This window comes from Scardinius erythrophthalmus (genome assembly GCF_964197995.2).
Source record: "Scardinius erythrophthalmus genome assembly, chromosome: 10".
Taxonomy (NCBI): domain Eukaryota; kingdom Metazoa; phylum Chordata; class Actinopteri; order Cypriniformes; family Leuciscidae; genus Scardinius; species Scardinius erythrophthalmus.
In genome coordinates, this window is record NC_138230.1 from 30,454,401 (window position 1) to 30,475,635 (window position 21,235).

The 21,235-nt window shown below is 37.8% G+C and overlaps 1 protein-coding gene across 1 annotated transcript; it reads left to right on the plus strand.

Moving 5' to 3' along the window:
* The first annotated feature begins 252 nt into the window (after positions 1 to 252).
* Positions 253 to 5,711, plus strand: pex11b (peroxisomal biogenesis factor 11 beta). Its single transcript, XM_081375692.1, has 4 exons — positions 253 to 572; positions 1,843 to 1,958; positions 2,850 to 3,051; positions 4,113 to 5,711. The coding sequence occupies exons 1-4, from the start codon at positions 517 to 519 to the stop codon at positions 4,537 to 4,539; spliced, it is 801 nt and encodes a 266-aa protein (XP_081231818.1). The 5' UTR covers positions 253 to 516; the 3' UTR covers positions 4,540 to 5,711.
* The last annotated feature ends 15,524 nt before the right edge of the window (positions 5,712 to 21,235 follow it).

Sequence of the window (21,235 nt, forward strand, 5' to 3'; positions counted from 1 at the left end):
TTATTTCTTCTTGTTATAGTTGTGGTCTTTCATTTTAAATCTATACCTTTTAATTTTGGCGACCCCTGGTGTCTAGTCGCCAGAAACTGACAGTGAATTCATAAAGCTTTTGTTTTGCATAGCTTAACTTTTCGTTACATATTAAAGTTATCTAGTTTAATACAAAATAAATAGACAGTTTACCGGTTAATTTCTTGCCATCTCTGACATCTCTACCCCATTTGTCAAAATGCGACTCGCCGTGTTATTCGAGGACAAGTGCATGACGCGATTTCAATCCAAACGCGAACGGCGTGTCCCTCTTCAGCTGCCGTTCACGGACGAACTGTCAAAGCGACAAAAAACATCAAGTGCAACAGAGCAAGTATGCAACATACTTCCAGCACCAGACTGCTGTTAAAAATACGTATTGTCTGAAAACATCAAGGATCATACGGTCAGATTGGTTAACCTGTATCTGGCGCCGTGAATATCAGTGAATACGCGTGAAGGACGCACAGGCCCAGTGTGTGCACGATGGAGTCATGGGTGAGATTCAGCTCGCAGAGTCAAGCCAAAGAACGCGTGTTCAGGTAAACAAACACTCACTGCATGCATGCTTACATGTTTACAGCACTACCACTACATGTGCCTGCTACATGTTTCCTTTTCAGCCTGTTCAGATACTTGAAAGTGCTCCATTGGAAGTTGGAGTCTATAACGTTACTGTTTTCACCATCTTCCTAACAATTAGTAAAACTAACAACAAAGCACAGTGTTATTCACATGTTTTTGGTTATGGTATTGTGCCTTCCATGTAAATATGGTATATGGATATAAAACTCATTCAATTCAAATTTGTGTACATGTGTACTGTAAGTATACTATAAAAGCATTGTTTATAAAGAAAGAACGAAAATATCCACTCGGGCCCCATGGGGTCCACAAAAAAATTCAGTAAAAAAAATTATACAAACCCTGATAATAATAATAATAAAAATATATATTTTAGATGTCCTTGCAGTGCAATTAAACATTGAAGTACTTAGTAATTAATCAACATCATGTACTTACGATTGGGTTAGGATTAGGGTTAAAGGGTAATAATTAAATAATTAGGGTAAATAATTATTGCAAAATAGGTCCCCTTTAATGCATCATCTTGCCGTCTTGAGCACCAGTCAATGTTTTCACCTTTTTAATAGTTATGTATGAATCCCTCAGTTGTCCTCAGTGTGCACAGATGGATCTAGCAATCATACAGTCACTTATAGGAAAGGGTTCAAATATACAGAAGATGGTAGAAAACCAATGAATGTGCGGGACTTGAAGGATTTTTCAATAGAACGGTGCTAACTGTTTAACTGCTCAGGAAAAACAAGGGACTCATGAACAACTCTCACAAAAAAAAAAAAACAGTCATGGATCATCCAGGTAAAAACTAACAGTATTTAGATTTAAGGGTATGTACAATTTTGAACAGGGTCATTTGTGTAAATTCAGCTATTATTTTGTCTTGTGGACTATATTTTGACATCTGTAACAAAACAGCTTATTCAGGGTAGTACAAAAAGAATATGACCCCATACATAAAAAAAAAATATATATATATATATATATACGTATATATTAGTAGCATCTTGCATATTCTGCAAGGCTAGCTTTGTAAACTTATGATCAGAACTGTATTTGTATACTTCCCTCACAAAGGGAAAATCACTTGTAGGGGTCTGTTGCATCAGAAAGTTTGAAAACCCCTGATCTAATGCAAAGATATTCAGACATTAGTAAGGATGTAACTGTCCAAATGGATGTTGGTGCAGTGTAAATGCTCATTTTCAATAATTGATTGTGTCTGAGCAGGGCTGCCCAGTACGCCTGCACACTGCTGGGTTACACGCTGCAGAGAGGAGGAGCCAGAGCAGAGCTGCTCAGCACCATTAAACAGCTGGAAGCCCACATGAGCCTGACCAGAAAGTGTACGTTTGAGCTCTTCTGACAGAAGAATGGGGGTTGGGCACAACTGGCTTTCTTTTGACTTATGGGTTTTGATAAGAGAATTTGAATTGACATGATGCTGGATTGGAATGGCAGGGGTGGAATTCACTGAATTGCAATTTAAAGAAATTCAGCTCAATCACAAGTTTTCATAAGAGAAAGTCCAATGCAAGTTTGCTGTAAAATATAATTAACATAATTAACCCTGAGAAACACAGCATAGCAGAATAGCAGCGTTTGTAAAAAGCATTTAAATAATACCCAATTTTTTATTAAATATGGGTATTATTTAAATGCTTTTTACAAACGCTGCTATTAAACCACACATAACAGTAGCTGACACTCAGAAATGTTGTATTACAATGGTTTGCATATTGCAGTAACTGCCATTATCAAATTTATCTATTTGTAATAGAAAAAAAGTAATTGATATCTTATGTATGTATGTATGTATGCATGCATGTGTTTATGTATGTATGCATGCATGCATGTGTGTGTGTGTGTGTGTGTGTGTATGCATGCATGCGTGTGTATGTATGTATGTATGTATGCATGCATCATGTGTTTATGTATGTATGTGTATCAATGTATCAATGAAATTTTACAACCCTAAATACCCAGCATTGCAAATTGTTTTCTACATTAAAGCCCCAATGTAATTTTTGCCTAAATTAAATATAGCTAATATCTTCCTAAATATATTAAAGTCTCTGAGGGTTAATTTAGACTTATTATGCCTACTAATACTAATAGTAATAAAGTGGTTCCATAAAGTGTCCCCTGTTGGCTAATGTCTTTTCACTCACAGAATCTAGTTATGTTAATATGGCTCAGTGTTTGATTGATGGAGTCTGTCTGTGTGTTTGTCTCAGTGATGCGGTTAGGGAACTCCGCTGAAGCTCTGGAAGCAGCGAAACGCACTGTGCATCTGTCCGACTGCGTGCTGCGTCTCTGCATCACAGTGGCACATCTCAACAGAGCTATGTATTTTGCCTGTGATAATGTACTGTGGGCCGGCAAAACAGGACTGCTGCCCGAACTGGACCAAAACAAATGGAGCCAGAGGTCGTTCAGGTGAGTGCTAGTTTCATTTGTTTTTATTGCAAAATTAACTTTTTAAACTAATTCCTATTATTAAAAAATAAATAGTTAAATCTATATCTATATCTATCTATCTATCTATATATATACATACACATTTTTTATTTTTTTACACTGTATATGTATGTATGTGTGTGCGTTATTTTAGTGTTTAGTGTTATTTTAGTGTTGATATACTGTTATAGTTTTTATTAATATTTTGAATTAGGTTTTAGTTGTATATTTTCTGTTTTCATTTGAATTTTATTTAGTTTTAACGTCCTTGCACACTGAGTCCGAAATTTGCGTCCGAAATCTTCGCACGTTAAAAAAATAAATACTTAAACACTGCTTCCGAAGCTTTCGTCCGTCATACATTTTTTTGGATCAGGTTCGATTTTCTGCATTTTTCGCATCCATAGCAAGCATTTTGAGAGGTGTTTTGACAATTCAGAGCCACCAAATGATGCATACGAAAAAACGCATGCGAAAAATTTGGACTCAGTGTGCAAGGACCTTTAGTCATTTTGTTGTGTGTGTTTGTCTTTTTTTTTCATTTGTTTTCATTTATTTTTTAAATATGCCTGTATAGTTTTTATACATTTTTATTGCAGTTGTAGTTTTAGTACATCAGGTAAACTTAATAAGAATTTAAATAAGTTTTATTGAAATAAATAAAAAAATTAATGATAATATATTTATATATATATATATATATATTTATTTATTAAATAAATAAATAAGTTTATTTAGATAATTAAGTTTATATATAAAAAAAGTAAAAAGTACACTTAATTATCTAAATAAACTTATTTATATATATATATAATCATTTTATTTTTTTCTAAGTTTAGTTTAAGTTTAAGTTTATTTTATATACATTTACAAATTAGGCTTTGCGTGTGAAAATTTGATTAACTTCTGTGAATTTGCATCACCCCGTTTTACTAAAATATATGGTGATGGCTGGATTTTTAATAATTTTGAGCACAGAAATAAAATGTTTTTATTTTTATTATTTAATAACCTGACTTTCTCTCACTTCATGTAAACAGATACTATTTGTTTGCACTCATCCTCAATTTAACCCGAGACGTGTATGAAATCCGTCTGCTGATGGAGAGGGAGTCCCGCGGCAGTTCAGCTAAAAGCTTTAACTCCAGTCCGTCTTCCCTTCCGCCGACCCCAGAGAACGGAGAGTTCCCTTTAACCCCGTCTCCTTCCTCTGCGATGTCTCCCCTGCCTCCCCTCTCGATGCTCACGGCCAGGCTCAACAAGCAGTTCTGTCTCTTGATCACTGTGCTGCGCAACAACCCTCCGCTGCTCCTGGACCTCCTGAAGAACCTGTGTGACGTGTTCATACCGCTGGACCGGCTAGGTTTGTACCCCACGGGGTCGGGCTTTGTGGGAGCCTGCGGCCTCACGTCCTCTATCCTGTCCATTCTCACTATAGTTCACCCCTGGCTCAAACTCAAGCCCTGAGAGACACGTCACAACTACATATCCTGTTGCTTTGTTTCTAAAAAGAAGTTTAATTGCACATTCAAAACCGTTTTTCTCTGTGTGGAAAGACTAAAAACAAGATCTGGCCTAATCTGATTAAAACAAACAAAAAAAGCTTTGTTTAACAGTAATTAAAGTATGTTTAAAGGAATGTAAGTCTGAAAATGTCCTGGTCTGTCACCATATAATGGTGTAGTTTCAGTTCTAGTGTAGTTAAAGCACAGAACTACAAATGGTACGCTTGCTATACTTACTATTCAGAATCATACCTTTCTCTTAAGGGTGAATCACATTAACAAATGTCAAGGTCACGTTTCATCCCAAAATGAAAAATGTTTTTGATGAAATAAAAAATGTATACAAGTTTTATAAATTAAATCTAGTACAATAAATACTGTCATGACCTTTACAAATGTAAAGCAAAAAGCAAAAAAATAAATAAAAATAAGTATTAACCTTGACTAAGACTTAGTGTTCATTCCCATGTTTTTTTTTTCCTTTAGATTTGTTAAAAAAAACACCCAGCTAATTTTTATTTTTTTTACAGTTCTCATGAAATTCACCCTAAATTACAGATCTTAAAACATTTGCAAATCCTTTTGTGGCAAAAACTGTGCTTACCAAACATTATTGTACAATGATAAAACGGTTACGGTTAAAAAATATTGTTCTTTCTAAATCTGGATCTGTTTGAAGCTGTTTCTTGCTTTTCACTTCCTGCAGTTGTGAACCTCGGCATTTTGTTACCAAACTCATTTCAAAACTAGGAGTTTACTACTTTTTTTTTGTTGCTGTGATTAACAAAATATCAACCAAAAAAGAATTGAAAGTGATACAATAATTTAGGTTATTGCATAATTTTTCTTGACTGAATAAAAACTACATCACTGACACTGTGCTGTTATTTAGATTTTTTTTTTCTTAATTGTGAGCCTTGAGCCAGGAGCTTATGTATATATGACCTATGGACTATTTTCTTTTAAACTTAATATTTTGAAACTTCTGAAATGTTAATACTTTGCACCACTGAATGTCGACATGATGGAGCTGTGAATCTAACTTTTGAAATAAATAATGCCTTGAATTTTATTCTTCTCTGCTCTGACTTTCCCCTAGTTTTCCCTGTGCATTAAATCTCAAACATTTTAAATATTTTATCGAATCAAAGTTCCTTCAACTTTCTGGCTAGAGTCAAAGCTGCTCTTTGAGGCCCATCAATGATTAATCTGTTCTTGTGTTGAATCACTGCATTGCCGTTTCTTGCTATGCAGCATCTCACCACTAGAGGGAAACATAACGCAACATTTACCACCGGAAACATGAAATCGTTTCAGTGGGCAGCAGCCAGCTTTCTGACAAGAAAATAAGATAAATAAACCAAATAGCCGCGACCGAACTGGTTAAGAACTCAAATACGTTTTGTTAGAGAACACAGACGGTTTTGTTGATGTGAAATGATTAAGATAAGCATTGCTAAGTGTGAAAATATAGTCCTGAATTCATGAATTGCATAAAAATGTCCAAACTTAAACAATTTAAACTGAGTTTAACACTGCTATAGTGTTTAATGTTGATCATTATGGAAGTTTGTAATTGATGTGTTTAATGGCACAGACTGAAAGCACTTTCCCTCCTGCTGTGAAAGCTGCGGTGGGGGTCTGTCCTCCTCCTACTCTCTCATTAGTTACATCACACTGATTCAGAAGCTGTGTCACTCCCACATGGCTGCATTTTTGCATTACCCCCCAACCCTCTCGTTCTCTCTATCAGGCTCAAAATCACTTTTAATTATCCAGAAGCCTACATGTTTGCTGCTATGCTGGGCAGCATGTAGATTCTCAAGAGTTGGTGGAACAGTTATATGAAACGCTAGGTACACGTGTCTTGATTTTTGTGTTGATTTTGAGTGTTTTCAGTAGGAAGCTTATGACATAAATGATGACCAGGATGGGAAGGGGGGAAGAGTGGTCATCAAAACCACCCACAGTCACCCACAACAGATGCTCTCTCGCTCTCTCGGTTTCTGTTTATATCTCATTCTACATCCTTGCTTATTAGGCTATACTCTTTATGTTTTTTTTTTCTATTTTTACTGGTACATAAACAGACCTTAAGTGTCTTTAACTCCTATATACTAACATTCAAATTAATCATATGATATAGTGCAAGTGTTGTACATGCTTGTATTTAAAAATGCCTGCATGTTATTACATCCACACTCTTAAAGTAATGTTCAAAGAAGAGGTAAAGTGTTAGTTCACCCAAAAATGAAAATATATCCCATAAAATACTCACCCTCAAGCCATCCTAGGTGCATATGACTTTCTTCTTTCTGCCAAAAACAATCAGTTATATAAAAAAATGTCCTGGTTCTTCCAAGCTTTAAAATGGGAGTGAATAGAGACAAAGTTTTTGAAGCTCCAAAAAGCGCATCCATCCATCCATCCATCCATCCTAAAAGTACTATAATCACAGGCTTCTGGTAACGGCCATACGCGAGTTGAGTTCCAGCAGAAGATTGACCTCTGACCCGACGCATGACGTATTGATGAACGCGAAAGTGCAGAGGAAAGAGCAAAACAAAACAGTCTAAAAGGAGAATTTTTAAAGAGAAAAGTCAGAGGAGCTTGAGTTTGTTGCCTAGCCCTATTTGTTTGAACCGCGAGAGGCGGTTACTTACGCTACAAATGTCGGGTCAAAGGTCACTCTTCTGCCGGAACTAGACCCGTGAAGGAGCCAGTGTTTATAGTTTATAAAGTTATAAATATGGATATTTTTCTAGCAAAAATGCATCGCTTTGCTTCAGAAGGCCTTTATTAACCCCCTGGAGCCATATTACTTTTATGATGGATGAATGCTCTTTTTTTGAGCTTCAAAAACTCTATTTGCTACCATAATAAAGCTTGGAAGAGATAAATATAACTTCGATTGTGTTTGGCTGAAACAAGAAAGTCGTATACACCTAGGATGGCTTGAGGGTGAGTAAATGATGCAGGGGTTAAAGTGAAAAAAAATCCTGAGCCTGAAAATTTTTTGGGAGGCGCGGGTGGGGGTGGGGGTGGGGTGCGGTGCGGTGCCTTGGGCTTCATTGGCACCATTTATTTTCAAGCATGTTAATGGCATATTTTTATGAATAAAGACCAGTATCACTGATATAGCTACTTATGTCTCTTTGTCCAAAATTTGAAACATTTATTAGGCTTAAAAAAATATAACAACTTTTAATTTAAGTAAACTTAAAACAATCATCACTTAAACCCATAATAAATGTAATATTTACCTGTACCTTACCTGTCTAACCAATGTGAATATAGAAATTGAATACGTTTATAAAACAGTCCGCACTGCATAAATTATAAATGAAAAATAGATTAATCCTTAAGCATTTGGCAGTTAGTAATTTTCTCTGTTCCCATTGTTCTTTGGTTAACTTTACTAACAGAGAGAATTGCTGTCACTTACCAGCCGCTGCTGACAGGATCTCACGCATCTCATTCTCTACTCTTTACGAACTATTTAAGATTGTATTTAACTCATTTTACTGTTCTTGTGAAGATACTCGACAAAACTGACATTTTGACATAGCCTAAATGTGTGTGTTATGGTTCGTACAAGCGCGAAAGGGAACTCGATGGCGCGCTGTCGACTGCGAATGCGATACTGGCGCGCGTCTTTCTGTGTGTGTGTGTGTGTGTGTGTGTGTGTGTGTGTGTGTGTGTGTGTGTCAGGAGGACATTCATTCACTGACAGCGCGTCACTGACAGCGCTCTTTTGTCTTCTCGCGCATTGATAGTTTAAAACATTTGCGTGAAGGAGAGCATGATCATATAACCCAAAGGATGACAGAAAGAACAGACGCTGCGATAAATATTTTAATACGTTAAAGCTGGACAAATTAATCGCATGCGTTTACTTTGACAGCACTAACGTTAGGCTACTTGTTGTACATTGCTGACAGAAAATGCTGCGGTTTAAAGTGGACTCGTTTTCATGGTAGGCCTACACAGAGTGTTTTTTTTTGTAAGCTGCACAGAATATTTAATTAAATATTCAAATGAAATATTTAGCCAAGTCTGAAGTTACCAAGGAGCAGCATATGTTAACGTTAGCTCAGTTATCAACAGGTGTAGACAGAAAAGATGATTATCCTGACCTGAGCTAATTTACTGAACCAACTCACACCTCTCCTTTCTTTCTTTTCATCCATGATGACATTAAAGTCACGTACCGTTACCTGTTGTTTCTGGCGTTTCATCGCTGTCTGTGCTGCAACCGCTAAGTTACTCGCTCATTAGAACATTCAGTGAGCTATTTTACACAGGCTCGGTCCTGCTCCGAGTCCTCCGTGTCAATGACGGCGTGCGGTTAAACATCATAACAAACGAATTTGAGTGGGGGTGGGGAGGACAACGGGATTTTGGAAAGTGTCCCCATAGGAAATTACGCCCGTGCAGGAGGACATCATCCAAAGCTTCATGAACTAGCGCTCCTTTCCCCCACAACGTTAACGTGACGTATAAACCTCAATCACACTGTGTTGCCAGGCCCCGCCCCGCCCTGCTCTGCTTCTGATAGGCTTGTAACGTTAGTAGAGCTGCGTTTCTTTCATATGATTGGTAGGTGAAATCAATTGACTCGAAAATATTAAACCGCATGCAAGATTCAAATTTATTTATTTTTCTTCCTCACGGCCGCACGCCGGAGATCCGGCACGGTGCCGGAATACTTTAAGCCCTGATGATGGGATTTTTGGGTGAACTAACCCTGTAAAAGAACCTTTTTCCACTATAAATAACCTTTTGAGGAACTAAAAGGTTCCATGGATTTGAAAGGTTCTTGGAATCATATATGCCAATAAAAGAACCATTATGTTTAAGAGTATTACACTGTTGACCCTTCCCTTCAACCCTTTATACCCAACTAATAGGCCTATATCACGAAAAAATTGAAGACCGGAAGTACATCTTTTAGTAAGGAAACGGCTCTTCCGGTTAGCTCTTTACAATGGCGGTGTCCGATAGATACCGCTGGACCAAATCTCTCCGCAACCTGCCTGAAGTCACATATGACGATGTGGTTCGGATGGTAAATGAAAACTCTCAAGTGGGAAAGCGTGAAAGCTGAGTTATGGCTGTCTACGTCCTGACACAGAGCAACCCAGTACACTACAACAACAGCGGCGGGCCGTTCGCCAGTAAGGTAAACGTTTCTATGGTAACAGCGAGTTGGACCAATCAGCAGACGTTGCTGCTACGCTTAGGATTGTGGGTAGTGTAGTTTTTTTTTCCATAAGATCGTGGATAAAACATGTTTTTCTTAAAACAAGGTTGATTTCATACGAACTTATAGCTTCTACAGGAGCAAAAACCTTCGTTTCACAACCTTATAGCTCCTGGTCAGTCTACCTCGGATGGTTTAGACATTATGGCTGATAATCTAAATCCTTATGGAGAAATACTGTTTACCGGAAGTTCTGAAACCCTGCTCCGCGTTCCGGAAGCAGGAAGTGTGACATAGGCCAATAAACCCTCTTAAACCTAACAATGCCACGAAACCTGTCACTAACCCACTAACCTTCTCTTCTGAGGCCTACCTCACCTACTTATTGTACAACATGCACACAATAATACATCGTCTGACTCTCATGCCGGAGACCCGGGTTCGAGACCCGCACGGTGCAGGGTGTGAAGGACCCGGGTGAGAGGGGTTACACTCCCAAAATGTGGTAGTCATAGAAACACTGAATGTGATTGAGATCAGCACAACGACTTCCAGTGAGGTCCAGGTCTGAGTCTCAGACATTTGCACCCCACCAGCAAAGATCTGGACACACACAGTGCCGCAGACAGTAACATTAAACCAGGACACACACCATTTTTGATAAAGATGATGAGAGAGAGGATGAGTAATGTTTGGCTCATCCCAACAGTGCAAGTCTTCATGAATCTGTGCCAAGAGCTTAATACTGTGTTAATAGACAACTGATTGTCTCTGAGCTCCTTACATAAGCTCAAGTTTGACCTCTTAAACCAATCACATCATCGCCAAACAAGGTGGTCTATCCCCCAAAAATACTGTCTGTACAAATGGGCATTAAAAAGATGTTTTGACAATGGTTAGAAATCCAATACCATGAACTTAAGGCTACGAACTGCAATTTTTAAATAATCTTAAATCAATTTTAAGATCCTAATTTAAAAAAATCATGGAAAAGTTATGGAAATCAATATCAATATATATATATTTTTAGTTACACTCAGCTCTAAATTATTCGATCAGCTAGAAATTGCTCTTTATCAGTGCAATATCTATAAAATGAGTCATTTATTCTATTTTTTTGGGTTTGTTTGAAAAGGACTTAAAGGACTAAATTCATGGACAAGTCAAGGAAAACAAGTTATGGAAATCATTAACAATATTTGTTTTTTTTCCTATAAAGCTTAGCTTGAAATTATATTATCATCTAGAAATTGCTCTTTGTCACTGCAATAAAAAATATTTATTTACTTTACTTACTTCAATACATATACATACACATTTAACAAAATCCTCCTTTCTTCTGTAATCATAAATCACTAAAATCAAGTCATGGAAATATTTTAGTTTAGTGTTAAGATTCGAAATTGAAAAGTTTAATACAGTTAGTTTAATACAATAAATAAATATTGTTTAACTATCTTTTTTCCAAAGAATTTCCTTCCCATGAGTATTCCCTACACAGATTATTGTATGATACACTTGTTTGACTGGACTTCCCCACCACACACTGTATATTGTACTATAAGATCATATTATCTATCCGTCCTGAACAATAATCAGCCCTGAGGTCTGTGGTTTATCTTTTGTCGAGAGCTGATTCATACAGAAAGTGTTTCAGTGGACGGATCATGTGTCTTTATTATGCACACAATCCTATCAGATGTGTGAGATGATTCGGATCAGCCCTCATGTCCTGTGCTTGCATATGAACCGGATACGTGCTGCAGGGGTGAGTGGAATACAGTGGGGAGAGGGGAGGGCACGGGTCGTGCTTGACATTCTGTCATCTCAATACAGAAGATAAACACAGTGCTGTGACATTATCAGGACGCCATTGTGCAAAACTCTGTATGACAAAGGGGACGTCAGGTGAAGTGATATGAATACCTGCCACAGTCAGCTCATCTAGAAACATCAACAGTATCACCATCCTGGAAAGGTCAACATGTCATTGTTTATGGTTTATATAATATAGTTTGTGCAGTTCAAATAGGGCATATCTATTTTATATACTTTATAGTCCATTATAGGTCATTCATTATATACATAAGATTTTAGTGTGCAAGGTTCATTATCGTTCATAAGTTTGGGTTCAGTAGGATTTGTTGTTTTTGAAAGAAATTAATACTTTTATTCAGCAAGGACTCATTAAATTGGCCAAAGTGGCAAGACATTTATTGTTACATGTGTAATGTTTATAAAGATTTATATTGCTGTTCTTTTGGACTTCCTATTAATCAAGGAATCTTTAAAAAATGTATCGGTTTCCAGAATAATATTAAGCAGCATGACTGGTTTCAACATTGATATTATTATGAAATGTTTCTTGAGCAGCAAATCAACATATTAGAATGATTTCTGAAGGAGCATGTGACACTGAAGACTGGAGTTATGATGCTGATAATTCAGCTTTGACATCACAGGAATAAATTACATTTTTAGATTACAATAGAAAACACTTACTTTAAAGAGTAATATTAATTCACAATATTACTGTTTTACTATATAGCTTATAGCTTTGGTGTGAGCTTTGAGTGATTTCTGTCAAAAATCTTTCTGTTCCCAAACTTTTGAATGGTAGTGTATATCAAAGTAATATTATCTGAAACCGTAACTGTACCATGGTACTGTCACAGTAACTTATGACATGTGCTAGAGCTGCATGTTTGTCAGGGGTTGTTCTTTTTCTTCCTCTCCTTTTCTGCTCTCTCTTTTTTACAAAGCAGCAGCATCAGTTGAAAAAAAAATGGTGTTGGATTTACTTTGAAACAATTTACAGTAAAAAAAATGGCTATAAATTTCACAAAGAATTACAAAGAAAGGGCAAGTATAAACACATTATATTAAATGTGAGATTTTAAAGTAGAAAGACTGAAACAGTATTTTCTTGTAAAACACACTCCAGTAATCTTTTTTATTATAACTTTGTAAAGTGTAGGTAAAATATTTAACCAAGTTGCAATCAAAACATGCTACGTGTTCCAAAATACATTTTTGGGGTCACATTTGAATTGCAAAACATGCATAGTGACATGTTTAGACTGAAACAAGACAAACCGCTTAGGCTGTTTCCTATTTGAATGGATTCAACGGCTAATGGTATAAACCACTGCTTTTATCACCATAACAAGTGTTTCATTCATTTCCTGGACTACATCAGAATCACTATGCTGAATATTTTAATTTCCTTATTTCCCACATGGTGAAATAAACTGCAGCTGAAACATTCAAATGCTAACAATGCTGTTGTGGGCCGTGGGGTTTACAAGGGCAGCTGTTTGCTATGAGACGTACGAAATGGCCTCAGGTCCCTGTGTGGGCCTGGCCCGGCAGTAGAAATCCCTCTGGGACTGAAGAAGGCGAGTGAAGACCAAATATGCCCAACCCTGCTTGTCCTTCTGTCACGGGGGAGTAAAAATACTGCAGCTACGTGCTGCCCGCCGAGCCTCCTTCTCCAATGCAGCGTGTCCAAGAATCCTCTGGGAGAGTCTGTGTATGGCTGGATGTAGTGTCTGCACTTCATAGGGCAGAGTTTGGGCATAAACACTCATGGAAATCAGCAACGCAAAAACAATATACAATGCATGCAATTAAATGAAAAACATTCAAGCAAGTATTCCAGTTTAAAACAGATGCATGCTGTATTTATTAATTAATTAAATTAATTTATTCTTTTTTATGAATTTAATTTGTCATTTTTAATTTAAATTCCATTTTTACTGTTTAATTTTAATGGATTTAACCCATGAATGTTTCACTAATAACTATGACATATTCAGGTCGAAGCGGATCAATATCTAACACAGATGGATCTCTACCTTTTGTGATAATATAAAACTCTCCTGATATTAGAGTAACAATTACAGAAGAATAAAATAAAGCATATTTTGTTACCTTTTGGAGCCTGGAAGAGTTCACTTCGAGCAGATGTTTTATATCATCATCACTGTCCTCATCAGAGCTCATTTCCCAGTACATTCAGAATCTGGCTTATATTCACGATCTCGAACATTCTCAAAACTATCATTCTAAATATCTTCCAAATCAATATTTTGATCGCTGACAGCTTCTTCACCAGATCCACCATCAAGTGACAGTGACACTAATGTTTGATTGCATTCAGTACTTGCTCTGCAGTAAATCGCTGAGCCATTTCAAGTTTTGCTGATGATACTTCCTATTCTTTTGTTTTCTGCCTGCGGGTACTATGAGTGAAACGTCATTTCATCACTGTGTATCAGACATTGCCACCTTGTGGAATAAAGGTGAATTGCATTTATTTAGGTGTCAAAGATTCAATTATTGTTGTGCAGAAAAAATATACTTCCTCGGGTGGTTAGCGACCCTATACAATTTTTACAAAAAATGAATGGGAAAACAGCCATTCTTTTATAATTTTAGAATTTCTTTTCTTTTTATATAGTTTATAATAAATTGATTGAAGAATATTCAAAAAAGATTGATGTCTAACTTTAAAAAATGAATGAGAAGGGTAGTGAATGACGTCCCTGGTCACTAAAGACATGAGTTTAAGGGTTAATTAATTTAAAATGTAATAATTTATTAAAATAATTGTTATTAATTTGTGTATATTTTTTTAAATAAACATTAAGAGTTTATACATAGTAGCTTGGTATGACAAACAGACAGAATACAACATATACAAATCTAATTTTCTTCCCTGCAGATTTTAATAAAGACTTTATTTTTCAAAGGATGTTCTGGTGTTCTGTGCATCCAGCTGGCCTTTGTCACTAATCTTGATAAACAACGTAGCCTTCTTTGAGGTCTGTGTGAGGGTGAAGAATGATATACTGCTTGATATGAAAGCCTGGCTTTGCCTACGTGAGGTCTGAGGCTCAGCGCTGTCGAACAGAGACTCAGAGATAAAGCAGGAGAGAAACGTGGAGATAACAGACGGATGGCACTCTCACTGCTGTTGGCAATGGTGCCACTGAGCTGAAACTCTGTATAGATGCTTAATGACTGTTGATTTAACATCAGCTTAGAGCTATACTGTTCATATTCATTTGACATTTACACATTTGCAAATCTTAAACCTCATAACTCTGGATCATACTAGGAATATATACATGTCAAGTCAAGTCAAGTCAACTTTATTTATATAGCGCTTTTCACAATACAGATTGTATCAAAGCAGCTTCACAGTATTAAATAAAATAGTACATCAGTGTTTGTTTCTGGTGTAAAACATCCACGTTTGGTAATGCAGATCAATAGCACTGGTGAATCGATTAATCAATTTAAGCATCCCCAACTGAGCAAGCCAAAGGCAACAGTGGCAAGGAACCGAAAAACTCCATTAGGTGACCTAATGGAGAAAAAAAAAAACCTTGGGAGAACCCAGGCTCAGTCGGGGGCCAGTTCTCCTCTGGCGTTTATGAAGTAGAGACCGGATTTAACTGTAAGATTAAAATATTATATGAATGCCTGGCTGAAGAGATGCGTCTTTAATCTAGTTTTAAACTGGGAGAGCGAATCTGAGCAACGAACAGTATCAGGAAGGCTATTCCAGAGTTTTGGTGCTAAATGTGAAAATGCTCTCCCTCCTTTGGTGGATCTGGATATCCTAGGTATGACCAGAAGCCTCGAATTTAGTGATCTTAAAGAGCGCGATGGATTATAGGGCGATAGAAGATCCGTTAAATAAACTGGAGCTAAGCCGTTTAGGGCTTTATAAGTCAGTAGCAATACCTTGTAATTAATACGGAACTTTATAGGTAACCAATGCAGTGATGATAAAATTGGTGTTATATGGTCAAACTTTCTTGATCTAGTAAGAACTCTAGCGGCGGCATTTTGGACTAACTGTAGCTTGTTTATTGAGGATGCAGGACAACCAGCTAATAAAGCATTACAGTAATCTAGTCTCGAGGTCATGAATGCATGAACTAGCTTTTCTGCATCAGAAACAGATAGCATGTTACGTAATTTAGCAATATTTCTAAGGTGGAAAAATGCTGTTTTTGTAACATATGAAATATGATTTTCAAAAGACAAGTTACAATCTAATATAACACCCAGGTCTTTTACTGTAGAGGATAAAGTAACAGGACACCCTACTATGTTAAAGTTGTATTGTAAGAGGTTTTGTGGGCGGTTTTTTGAACCGATAAGTATTACCTCTGTCTTATCTGGATTTAATAAAAGAAAATTGTGCGTCATCCAATCTTTTATATCTTTAACACACTCTGTCAATTTGGATAATTTAGCGTTTTCATCCGGCCGTGATGAAATATATAGTTGAGTGTCATCAGCATAACAATGGAAACTAATTCCATGTTTCCTTATAATATTTCCAAGTGGCAGCATATATATTGAGAATAATAGAGGGCCTAACACAGATTCTTGCGGCACTCCATAGTTTACTGGAGTTATGATCGATTTTTCTCCGTTTAAATAGACAAAATGGTAGCGGTCAGATAGGTATGATCTGAACCAGCTTAATGCTTGTCCTTGAACACCGGTATAGTTTTGTAGCCGATCTAAGAGTATTGTGTGATCTATAGTATCGAACGCAGCACTAAGATCAAGTAAAACTTGAGATACAGCCTTGGTCAGAAGCTAAGAGTAAATCATTTGTGATTTTAACGAGCGCAGTTTCAGTGCTATGATGCGACCTGAACCCAGACTGAAACTTTTCATAGGTGTCATTTTCTTGCAAGAAAGAGCCCAGTTGGGCAGACACAACTTTTTCTAATATTTTGGACATAAAAGGAAGATTTGAAATGGGTCTATAATTTGCTAGGTTATTTGGGTCTAATTGTGGTTTCTTAATGAGAGGTTTTATAACTGCCAATTTAAATGTTCTTGGAACATGACCTAAAGATAAAGACGAGTTAATAATATTGAGGAGAGGCTCTTCCACTATAGGTAACACTTCTTTCAATAGTTTAGTTGGTATGGGATCTAATAAACATGTTGTTGTTTTAGAGGAAATGATAAATTTATTTAACTCTTTTTGTTCTATAGTTGTAAAGCACTGTAATTGTTCTTGCGGGGTGATAATCGAGGCTGAATTATAAGGCGCGATTGAAGATTGAACGTTTACAATTGTGGATCTGATGTTTTCTATTTTCTCAGTGAAAAAATTCATGAAATCATTACTACTAAACTGTAACGGAATATTTTGTCCAGGTGACGCTTGTTTATTTGTTAGTCTAGCCACGGTGTTAAATAAGAACCTAGGATTGTTTTGGTTATTTTCTATTAGTTTGCGGAGATGCTCAGCCCTGGCCGCTTTTAGGGCCTTTTTATAGCGTGACGTACTGTCTTTCCAAGCGATTCTAAAAACCTCTAAATTAGTTTGTTTCCATTTACGCTCTAAATTACGGGTTTCTCTCTTTAGAACACGAGTAGTATTGTTGTACCATGGTGCTTTAATTTTCTCTCTGACCTTTTTTAGTCTCATAGGTGCAACAATATCCCATTTTCCAGAGAGAACGGTGCTCATAGTGCTGGTTAGTTCGTCTAGTTCTGTTTGTTTAGGTTCAGGCAGCAGCTGAGACAGATCCGATAAGCAATTTGAAAAATTATCTATGGTGGATGGAAGGATTGTTCTGCCTAATCGATAACGCGGCGCAGCATGATATATTACCGGGGTACGTAATATGCAAGTTACCATGTAATGGTCAGTTACATCATCACTTTGCGGAATGATATCTATATCGGTTGGATCGGTTCCATGTGATATAATTAAATCGAGTGTATGATTAAAACGATGAGTTGGTCCGGTAACGTTTTGCTTAACCCCAAAGGAGTTTAATAAGTCTATAAACGCAGCCCCTAACGTATCATTTTGATTATCTAAGTGTATGTTAAAATCTCCAACAATTAATATTTTATCGACATTGACCAATAGATCTGAGAGAAAATTTGCAAATTCTTTTAGGAAATCAGCGTAAGGCCCTGGTGGTCTATATACGGCAGCCAAGGCTAAAGATAATAGGGATGTTTTTCTATCATCTAAGAGCGTAACATTTAGTACAAGTACTTCAAATGAAATAAACTTATAACCCGTTTTCTGAGTAACATTGAGAATATCTCTATAGATAGTTGCAATACCGCCGCCACGACCAATCAGACGGGGCTCGTGCTTATAGGAGTATCCTGATGGAGTAGACTCATTTAGACCGAAATAATCATTTGGTTTAAGCCAGGTTTCAGTAAGGCAAAGTACATCTATGCTATTATCTGTGACTATTTCATTTACAATAACTGCCTTAGGTGTGAGTGATCTAATGTTTAAAAGACCTAGCTTTAGAAATTGTTTTTGTTTACTAATAGCAACATTTTCTGTTTTAATAACAATTAGATTTTTCCTAGATCCTGCAGTAGATTTATTATTTGATCGCACTAAACGAGGAATAGACACAGTTTCTATGCAATGTTCTACACTAGTATTTATATCAGTTAATTTGGTGCAGCAGAGACTATGATTTGGACTTTTGGTTACTAGTCAAAAGGTATTTAACATTTTGGAGATGTTATCTGACAGAAGATCCGATCCGAATCTGTTTGGGTGTAAGCCATCAGCACGGTATAGCCTAGGACGCTCCCAAAACAGATTCCAATTATTTACAAAGAGCAGTTTCTGCTCATTGCACCATGACGTTAACCATTCATTTAGCGCGAATAATCTACTAAACTTGTCATGTCCTAGACGGTACGTGGGAAGCGGTCCTGACACAATGATCGTTATATCAGGCGATGTGCTGCGTACCATATCGATCAGATTCCTGAAGTCTTTCTTCAGAACTTCCGTCTGGCGCAGCCTGATGTCGTTCACTCCCGCGTGCAATACCAAAGTTCCGACGCGCTCGTTATCGTTCAGAATCTCGGGAACGCGAGCAGCGATTTCAGAAACACGAGCACCAGGAAAGCAGTGACTGTGCACCTTATTTTTACCTGATGTAGCATGGACGTGCCGAACAATGGAATCACCGATGATCACAGCATCGCGTTCTGTTTCGCGAAGAGGGGAGAAGCGGTTTTGTGTGGATAACTCGAAAACCGGGAGGGTCGGAGAGGGTCTTGGTCTAGACCTGACTCGCGTCTTCCGCTGCGGAAATATCCAGGCTTCGTGGTGGCGTGTTGGAGCCGGAGTGAACGAGACCATGGCTGATCGCGACCTTGGCGCTCGGGACCGATGCCGAGTAACGCACGGAGTAGACGAGGTCGGAGTCAGCGGGTTAGTAACATTAATCTCTGATTTGTGAGCATCAGCGCGTGATGTTTCAAGAGCCAAACGCCGGTCTCTCAGCTCGGCCTGTCTCACTAAAAGGTCGTGGATCTGTTTCTCAACAGCTTCCAGCTCAGACTGTACCGCGTGCAGCTCAAATGTGTCCTCACCTGCACCAAAAGGTAGACTACATACATCTGATATATTCGCCATTTTAACAGATGGACAGTAAGTTAGCAACGACACTACCAGTGATGCTATCAATTAATACTAATTTCTGACAAGCGTCTTAGATATAATCCGTCTTTTAAGTGGTACGGGTGTAGAGTAGACGCACGATAGGTGAAAAATGTTTGTAAGTGAGTGTTGAGAAGACGCGTTCAGCCGTGATCCCCGGGAGTAACCTATAAGAGTATCCAGCGTAGAATCACTAACAGGCTTGAGACACGTCTGCTCAACAGTCCGCGTTGTAACTATGAGGTTTGAGCAGTAGTGCTTCTCAGTGAGGAAAAGTAGAAAATGTTTGTTGTAAGTAAGTTTAAAGAGTAAAATCAAGAATTATAAATCAAATCGATAGAGCTCCAAAGACAACAACGCGTTCAGACGCGACGCATGCGCATTCGACAACAGGAAGTTGTGAAGTAAGTGTATAATACATGCAGTACAATACAGTTGATGTCCATATTAGAGCAAAGACAACTAAATATACAATGTCAAATACTGAGGATGTGGCCTAAGGTAACCGGTACTCAACCCGCTCCAAGCGGGCTTTGAACTTGTGTCGCTGGCATGGGAGGTGGGTGCGCTAACAAGGCCGCTAAAAATCGCAGGTGCATCTTGAGGTCAGAGGAGTGAGGTTTACACACACAGCTCTTACTGGCCTACGTACGTTACACTCACCCTCCTAAGCCTAACTTCCATCTGGGTCACGGCACCAAATGTAACCGGTCATACTCGACCTGCACTGAGCGGGGTTCGTTCCCGGGTCGACGGCATGGGAGGCGGGCGTGCTGACAAGGACGCTAAAGATTGCAGGCACTTTGTTATATGTTTACAAAGTGCACTTTTTAAAAGAGTACTTAAGTGTGTTAAGAAACAGTCATGAAAGCAAACTCCACTTAAATGGCCTTTTATTTCATTAATATTATGTACAGTACAAGTACAGTTTAATAAAATTTAACTTAAGATTTGGAGGACACTACAAGACAAGTGCACATTCTGTATATCAAGTGCACTTCTTTTTCTCAAAGGTTTTTTGGAGGAAGAGCAAACCTACAACCCATGAGTAATTCATTTCACATATTTAGAATGTTTATACAATAGTGTGAAGGCACAGCAGCAAAAAATGGCTCATTTTAACCTCAGGGCAAAGAGTAGGTGGAAAATCGTCATGCAAAACTTAAATATGACTGTGGTTGTTGGAAAAAAACAAACACTGACTAACAATATCAGTGGAGCTCACAGACAAAAAAAAAAGTGTCAGTTCTGTAAAAACCATGAGATTTGATGGTTTTAGCTTTATTTGACCATTTTTGAATTGATGTAAAGCTGCATAAGAGAGTGGACTTCCACAAACAGTATATTTCATTCTCTCTCATTTTCTGTTCCTCATCCCTTGTTTCATAGCCGTTTTTCTTGTCTGCTTAACTCAGCTCCACACGGTTCAGCCTCACCACCCCTGAATGCACAGATACTTTGGCATGGCTGGGCAGAAAGCCCTAAAAGGACCAACAGCAAAGAGGTCTGGATCACACACACACACACACACACACACACACACACACACACACACACACACACACACACACACACACACACACACACACACACACACACACACACACACACACAGACACAGACACAGTGTTGCACAAATCAAAGATCTCATGCAATCTGAGAATGTGCTGTTGTCTGCTGTTCTCCATGTTACACAGGGACACAGAAAAAGCCATTATTGTCTCGTTTTCCAGAGCTCGGCTCATAGAAAATAAGGACGGCAGCCACTGGACACCTGGGAGCAGTAATGAAAACTATGAAAAGCAGCCAAGAGATGCAGGTCAGGAGGCTGGTGGCTCTAATGAGTATCAGTGATTACATTATACAGCACTGCTCAGCTGAGGGTGGTCCAGCTATGGTGGTCATTCAAACTCAGGCCTCTGTCTTAAAGAAACAGTTCATCCAAAAATGAAAGTTCTGTCATCATTTACCTTCACC